Genomic DNA, 8,007 nt, shown 5'->3' with positions numbered 1-8,007 from the left:
AGATGGGCATCTCAGGAACTGCACTCCAGTGGTTCAAGTCTTATCTCTCAGGTAGGTCCTTCAAGGTGTCTTGGAGGGGTGAGGCTTCTAAGTCACAACTTCTTGCTACTGGGGTTCCTCAGGGCTCAGTGCTTGGACCACTTATCTTCTCCATCTACATGTCATCATTAGGGTCCGACACCTTTATAAACCCTCTACAAAGGCAACCTTAATGTAGTGGACACGACAAAGCGACCGTTGCAAATCATTTCAACTTTGTGTCAGTACTTCATAAACAGAATGAGGCAAAAACTTATACTCACTTCTTCTGGTGGTGAAGCTACTGATCCATCCTTCAGGAATAACTTTTTAGCAAAACCAGCTTTGTACTGACCCTCGTTTACAAAGCAGTCTGGTGTAAAATGATTCACGCAAAATGCAAATCGCAAAATGCATTTAGGTAGATCGGGGGGGCGCATTCCCTTCAAAAACAAAAGTAATCCTCTGCATCTTCAGCGGCTCAGATGTTGGGAGTAAATGACGACTGCTATGTTCATTATTACATCCAACAACAAAACACCTCAATTGCCTAATCGGAGACATTCTTGTCTTCCCCTGCACCGGAGTCGACACAATGGCGGACAGCTCACTCAGGGCGGGTCTAAGGTAAGACGCTAGTGTCAATCAACTATCGTGGGAGCGGCCTGCGCAGAACTACCTCATTCTGACAGGAATCTCAGAACAGCCTGATTAGAGAAAGGGGATTTAAAAAAAAAAACACTGGGTGGATATTTTTATCATTATAGGGTGGATGTGTACACACACTTCCAACACACATTTATGTTCAAACAACAAAAGTGAATTTTGCATCCGATGACCCCTTTAACTTTTAGCGGGCTCCTTCCCCTAGTGGGCGCTGTCATTGTTTCAAATTTTACTAAATTTACAGCACGATTTTATAGTCACCTGGTGGTGATATTTAGTATAGTGCCTAAACAAAATCTCCCAAGAACAGAAATTTTTGTGATATCAACTTCAAATTTGAAACACAAATTTGTTAAACATATTTCTTTGATTTTAAAGTCCAAATGATTTTGTATTATACATTTTGTATTTAGTGCAGTGCATTTGCTTTACAGTAATCCTATTTATTGAAGTGCTTTCACTTTCGCAATAATCTATTGAGTGTCTGTTAAAGAAACCAACCATAGGTCTGTATTACAGCATTCATGAATTACAGCCATTTAAATTCAGATTTAGTGCATTTTCACATCAATGCTCAAAGATGGGAGTGACAGTTAGGCCTAAATCCTATACCACTTTTTTGCAGTGTAGTTAACCAATGGACAGAAAGTAGAGACATTCTCAGAACTGCATCTATCCTGCTACATTCATTCAGTGTATTTTGTCTTCCTAAACTTAAATCTGAACGTCACCTGCACTCACCCACACACGCTCGGCCGTCTCTGCTGGGCTTGTAGCCCTCAACACATCTCTTCTTAGAGCTGCACTTATAGTGTCCGTATGTGTTGGTGCACACCGGACGAGTGTGAGGACACACGGCTGGCAGACGCCTGCACTCGTTTACGTCTCAACAGCATGAAGGAAATGGAGACAGAATCACACTCACAGACTGGGCGCTCCCTCACGATTGCTTTATTAGTATTGCACACCATTCCAATTTTGAGTAAACAAGTTCTAAAAAAAAGGAAATAAAAAGAAAAGAAACAAGTGTGTCTGATGTAAACATTTTCAGATTTAGTTAGGGCTGACTATCATTTTACCCTTAGAAATGTGATGAATAACAGTACAAGTGTTCAGTTTCAATAGCACTACAGGAAAGATTTTGCAGTAACGACTGAAGGTTTTGCATCTGTGGTTGAGTTTGCTGAATAACTGGTTCAGTATCAGACATCTGACAGCACAGCTCTGATTTAATGAGATGATGACACTCAATGTCCAGCTGAAAATACTCAGGCTCTCGCTGTTTGAGGGGCAAGAGAGAGAAAACATGTCAATGTTTTATAATCATTCAGATGTGTTAATTAAGTGTGTACTGGAATAACTGCCAAAAGACATTAGATCAACGTTTGCATTACATTTAAAATCTTTTCTCTCTGCAATTTTTGAGACTCAAGAGATCTGAGCTCTTAAACCTTCTCAGCCAATTTGAGCAATAAAATCTGCATATTCATTAATATGCAAAACGGGGTCCAAAATTAGTTTTTTTGTCATTGAGGAAATGCACTGAGCATAAATAGTCATGAATTGTATTTTGCACTTTTGTACTAAAACAACTTTTTTGGACATTTGTGACATTTAAAGCCATTTAAAATGAAATCGTGTATGTTGTCTTGAATTCCAAGAGTTACAGAAATGCTTTTAGAAATGTTTTTACCATTTTTACTAAAATTTGGAGCAATTGTGAACTGAGCATGAAATTCACAGATAATCTTACCAATGCAACGGCCGTTTGTGTTGACTGTGAATCCCTCTCCACACTGCAGAGAATCAATACAGAGCCGTACCTCAGTATTCACCATATTTTATTGAAGCCAGATAATATTGACCATCAGATAATAATACATTTGTGTTTCGTTATCAAATGTCTGTTCCTAAACTGCATATTCTCCATACCTGGCTGTGTAAGGTGTGCATTGACTCCTCCTCCTCATTTGCATGCAGTCGTACCTGTGCATCAGATGTGAGTGCTGACTCCTCCCCCTCATTAGGATATGCGACCTCAATGACTGTGTACATATCAGCGGACTCGAGCGGCCGAGCGATGGAGCGACCATCCGGCCAGTAGACTTCAATGCTGGTGGCCTCATCGGTTCCTAAGAGCCAATGAAAAGAGACTATTAATCTCATATGCTAATAGCTAGAGTAGTTACTGAGATAGAATGAGTCAAAATGAAATACATTTAAATGTTTAAAAAATTTTTTAAAAAGAAGTCTCTTGGGATCAACAAGAAAGTAAAAAATTTTGTATTGTGAAATGTTATTACAGTTTAAAATAACTGTTTTCTATGTGAATATCCCTTAAAATGTAATGTATTCCTGTGGTGCAAAGCTGGATTTTCAGCATCACTACTACAGTCTTCAGTGTCACATGATCCTTCAGAAATCATGCTAATTTGCTGCTCAAGAAACATTTTGTGCATTTACAGTAACATCATAAATGTAATTTTTGATCTATTTAATGCATTCTTGCTGAATAAGAAGTATTAATTTATTTCAAATTAAATCTAACTCACCCCAAACTTTGAACGGTGGCATATGTATGTATATGTAGAATAAAGCAGCTTTTCCTACACTAATACATCATAAATCAGGCATAAAATTATTTAAATGAAATGACTGAATTAATTTGTAAATGATCTGATCTGTATACCTAACCCAAAGTGAGCCACAGGCTCCATCTCGCACAGATAGCCTGATCCTCCGTCAATGATACGAGTGTGTGCGCCGCTGTGTTTCGTGAACATCACCACCTTTGCTCCACGAGCGAACGAACCGAAACGTGTGCGCGGCACCACACGCAGCCACTTATTAGAGGAGCCCTGCGGAAAGGACAAGAAAGCATGCTGAGCTGACCATTAAAAATGTTTATTTACACTGAATTTTATGTCGGAACTTAAGAGACAATGTATACAGTACATAAACAGTGAGGTCCAAAAGTCTGAAGTCATGGATTGTTACATTGGAAATAAACTTTCTGACATACCTGGTTGACCTTAAACACAGAGATGGGCTGAGAGGCGCTCTCCCCGTGAGCCACCAACAGATCCAGCAGACCGTCACCGTCAAAGTCTGTCACTGTGGCACCTGTTACCCAACCAGAACATCACGTTATAATGCTGGCAGTTATTAAAGAAAGACATAAGGTTGTTTATCTACACAGGAAGTGGCTCTGGTCATGTGATCTCACCTGTGCCCCTCCCCTGAGGCTCAGAGGCGTCGCCCACATCCAGCTCCGTGATGTCAGGGTCAGAGTTCTGCTTCCTCGACACCCTACACACACAAAAGCCAGTGTTATTTCAGTTTTAGTTTTAGGAATTATTCTAAATTTCATTTTATTTTTTAAGTTATGTTTATCTAATATTTATATTTTATTTTATTTCAACTGTATTACAATTACTGAAAATTGATTTACAAGGACAAATTACCTATTGAAAAAGACATTATAATCTCTAAACAATATAAATATATATCAGTGAATATCGGACATCAGAGGTGAAGTACCTGAAGATTCTGTTGGGGGCATTTCCTTGGTAAGCAATGTTGTTAAAGAAGACTTCAAGCTGAAGATCGTTGTCAAAGTCGCCAGCGATGACGGTGCGAACGGGTGACGGAGTGGCGAAGGCCTGTGTGGCGACGTCCTACAACAACACAACAGACTGATTCATCATTACAGATACAGATTTATATAGACCCATATGGCAAAAAAAAATTAATTCATTCATTCATTTATTTATTTCCAAAATGTTTTTTAAATATGTTCTAAACAGTGAATCTATATGATTTTAAAAATTTTGTTTTTATATATTTAGTTTCCACCTTCTCACTATTTTTATTGAACTATTATATGTTCACATGTGTTACAGACAAGCAAAGTTTTTCTTCAAAAATGACATATGTGAATGTATTTTCATGGACTGATGATTTATATTTATATTATTAAAATACATTTCCAAATATTTACAAAAAAAACTTATATTGCAAACAAAAATATATGGGTAGAGAATATATTTTCAGAATATATATTTTGAAATGTATTTAACAAATGTATATTTTTGGCCAGTTTTGTATATTTTGAAATATATTTACATCAAAATATATTTATTCTCTGATGATTTGTTCTCATAGATTGTCTTACCGCACTGAAGTGCATTTTGTTTTACTGGACTTTGTTGATATTTTAACTGAAAACAATACAAAAATTGTAATTAATCAAAGGTTGTTTTGCTCAGATGTGACTCACCTTGAATCTCTGCTGGACGTCCTGCAGGTAGAGGCGGTGTGGACCGTTCCAGTTGCCGTAAACAATGTCTGTCTTTCCGTCGCCGTTAAAGTCGGCCAGCGCCACACCTCTCCCGTGCTGATATCTGTCTTCAACTCCTGTCATCAAACCATAAAACACAAGTCTGAGGGAGGATTACAAATCAGTACTGTAAATATAAAGTCAGGTTTCTCACCTGCCTCGGCGGCCACGTCTGTGAAAGTTCCATCACCGTTGTTCTTGAACAGGAAGTTGGGTCCATTTTCATTGTCGCAAAAAATGTCAGACCTTGTGTCGCTGAGGATTGGACCGACAACTACACCACGGCCACCTTATAAAACAACATTAACACTTTTATAACATTAATATTCCATAACAAGTGTCCCCAGCTAGGAATGTTATTGTTCTTAGAATGTTCCGAGAACATTATATATGTTCTGGTAATGTTTTCAGCGGCAAGTTTTATTTTAGTTCCCAGAATGTTCTGCTAAAAGATAGGATAACATTCTCTAAAAACATTCTAAATATGTTTATTGATAACATTGTTAGAACATTATCCTCTAACATTCTAGTGGGAAACTTTCCATTGGACATTGGATGTGGACTCAAATGTTGCTCAGATGTCAAATTTTGGTTGAAAGTAAAAACCAAACCTTTGTTTGATGAAGATCCAACTTCATTAAATAACTTAATATAAACCAGATTGACTTTATTTCTGTCATACAATTACAAATTGAGATCTTAGGTTTTATTGAGATTAAAAGAGGTTTAGATGTTGATGTCTGTTTGAAAGTAATAGTTTGGTTTGATGTCACCATTATGGTGATCAGTGTTAGCTTCAGTTCAGCAATTTGACTCTTGACTTTTCAATGTTTCTCTAGCTGCTGTAGCTATGTTTGTTATGGCAAAACAGCAAGAGATTAGATGGTGTTGGTTGCTTGCTGATGATTAAAATATCAACATGTAGCGGTCTGATTTCATCCAGTCTAATCTATGGTATTAGTTGCATATTATTTACTATAGCAACTCAATGGTTCAATGGTTCAACAGACCCAGCAGATTTTAATAAGATAATTTCAAGGATTTAAAAAATAAATAAAACTTGTTTGTCATACAAACATCAAGAATCAGTGTATGAATCTCAACAATGGTGACATGCTACATGCTGCAGTGGGTTGCATCATACAAAACTAATCCATGGCTTTTGAGGAAAAAAACTTTTGAGGATTTACGACGCGTTAAACGTATCATCATATTATACTGATTTCTGAAGGATCATGTGACACTGAAGACTGGAGTAATGATGCTGAAAATACAGCTTTGATTACAGGAATAAATTGCATTTTACAGTATGTTGAAATAGAAGTCAGTTAGTTTAAATTGTAATAATATTTTACACTACTACTATTTTTACTGTATTTTTGATCAAATAAAAGCAGCCCTGGTGAGCATAGAGACAGAGCGCATTTAGGCAATCCAACAATACAACCCCCTCCATTGACTTTGTATTGCAGGAAGCTGCTCCTTGTCACTTCTGACTTATAACAAAAAACAAAACCATGTCTAAAAGCTACTATGTGACAAGGTGTAATACAACATAATACAACAGAACACAGAACTACGTTTTTATAAGCTGTCGACCCAAAAAATGAGCGTTTAAGACACAAATAGTTGTAGATGTCAGGGTATTTCATGTTGGGCCATTCAGTTGGATCATTTCTCAAACAAAAGGAAGGTAAGGAAAAGGGGCACTGACATAGACCAATAAAATGTAGTTTCTCAATATATGTCCTCTTCTTAGGTTCACATCGCGTGGTGAAATAATCCTTAGACATGGTTAAAAATAATGAATGGTCTTGTCGCCTATTACGTTTCCCGCCAATGGGCGCAGTTCTCAGAGTAATATGACAGATTGAGCTCTACTTTTGTGTCCTTAAACGCTTGTTTTTCAGGTCAACAGCTTATAAAAACGTAGTTCTGGGTTTTTTAGCTTGTTTACTGTACACCTTGTCACATACGTAGCAGCTTTTAGGCATTGTTCTGTTTTTTGTTATAAATCAGAAATGACAAGGAGGCAGCTTCCCCCAATACAAAGTCAATGGGGAGGGTTGGATTGCCCCCCCCCCTCTGGTGGGCGTGGTTTTCAGATTATGATGCGTGTCGCTCTGTCACTTCTTTCAAAAACAATAAATCTTACCAACCCCAAACCTTTGAAAATCTCACACATATAAACAAACATGACCTTTGGTTTCTCTGACCTGTGTACTTATTGACGTTGACTTGTGGTGCAACATCAGTCAGCGCAATAATGCCTTTCTCGACGTCACTGGCGGCTTCATCCATCTCTATTAGCACGTGCGGACCCACGTTACCGCTGGCGTAGTTCGCCACGTAAATAGAGTATCGACCTGTTCCCTACAGCAGAATAAATTCATTAAAATGCAAAACTAATTATAATATTGACTCACTTATTATTAAAAGATGGATAATTTAATTACCTTTCTGTCGATACAAGCCACGGAGCGTCCCGCCATGCGATTGGCCACTCCTCTGCGCACGTTGATGTCATCGCCGAGCAGATCCTCGAAGTGACCGTTACGATACTTGAACAGTTTGTCAGCGTAAGTCGCCCGACCTTTAAGGAGTTAGTTTGGTTTTGTAAGCGATCGTTAAGTTTTGTGGGTCTATTTGTCACGGTTCCTCGTTTTTTTCTGCGTACCTGAGAAGGCGTTGTTGGTGTTGAGGAAGTAGATCTCCTCTCTGCCGTCTCCGTCCACATCGCAGGCCGTCACTCCGATGGCGTTTCCCTGCAGGTCTCTCAGCGCGTAGTAAGGAGAACTGCGGTCATCCACCGCTATGTTCACGAGCTTGTTTTGGGTACGGTCATACTTCAGAACCAGGTTTGGGCCATTATACCTGACAACAGGCAAACAACAAAATCCTTAAAGGGTCATGAACTGAGAAACCAAAATTGTCTTGATCTTTTGACATATAAGAGGTCACTGTACTATAAAAACATCCTGTAA

At 38.3% G+C, this 8,007-nt stretch overlaps 1 protein-coding gene and 1 long non-coding RNA gene across 3 annotated transcripts in view; one reads left to right on the top strand and one right to left on the bottom strand.

The window, feature by feature from the left end:
- The window catches only part of LOC107747166 (uncharacterized), a 7,305-nt gene extending 5,618 nt beyond the window's left edge, over positions 1-1,687 (top strand). The window contains exon 2 of the long non-coding RNA XR_001640772.1: positions 1,310-1,687. This is a non-coding gene — a long non-coding RNA (uncharacterized LOC107747166). The remainder of the gene's footprint in view (positions 1-1,309) is intronic.
- crtac1a (cartilage acidic protein 1a) overlaps positions 1,620-8,007 on the bottom strand; it is a 10,125-nt gene continuing 3,737 nt past the window's right edge. The window contains exons 3-14 of one of the 2 annotated variants that reach the window (XM_016561601.1): positions 7,701-7,897; positions 7,480-7,616; positions 7,240-7,396; positions 5,178-5,312; positions 4,964-5,100; positions 4,225-4,361; positions 3,911-3,993; positions 3,707-3,807; positions 3,374-3,542; positions 2,617-2,816; positions 2,438-2,480; positions 1,620-1,963 (exon numbers count right to left, since the gene is read on the bottom strand). In XM_016561601.1, the coding sequence (XP_016417087.1) occupies positions 1,953-1,963; positions 2,438-2,480; positions 2,617-2,816; positions 3,374-3,542; positions 3,707-3,807; positions 3,911-3,993; positions 4,225-4,361; positions 4,964-5,100; positions 5,178-5,312; positions 7,240-7,396; positions 7,480-7,616; positions 7,701-7,897 (1,507 nt within the window). In that variant the 3' untranslated portion in view covers positions 1,620-1,952. The remainder of the gene's footprint in view (positions 1,964-2,437; positions 2,481-2,616; positions 2,817-3,373; positions 3,543-3,706; positions 3,808-3,910; positions 3,994-4,224; positions 4,362-4,963; positions 5,101-5,177; positions 5,313-7,239; positions 7,397-7,479; positions 7,617-7,700; positions 7,898-8,007) is intronic. The other variant, XM_016561602.1, reaches the window with a different exon arrangement.

Source organism: Sinocyclocheilus rhinocerous, unplaced genomic scaffold (genome assembly GCF_001515625.1).
Source record: "Sinocyclocheilus rhinocerous isolate Xijiao unplaced genomic scaffold, SAMN03320098_v1.1 scaffold1310, whole genome shotgun sequence".
In the NCBI taxonomy this organism is placed as follows: domain Eukaryota; kingdom Metazoa; phylum Chordata; class Actinopteri; order Cypriniformes; family Cyprinidae; genus Sinocyclocheilus; species Sinocyclocheilus rhinocerous.
This window is presented reverse-complemented; position numbering and strand designations above follow the sequence as displayed.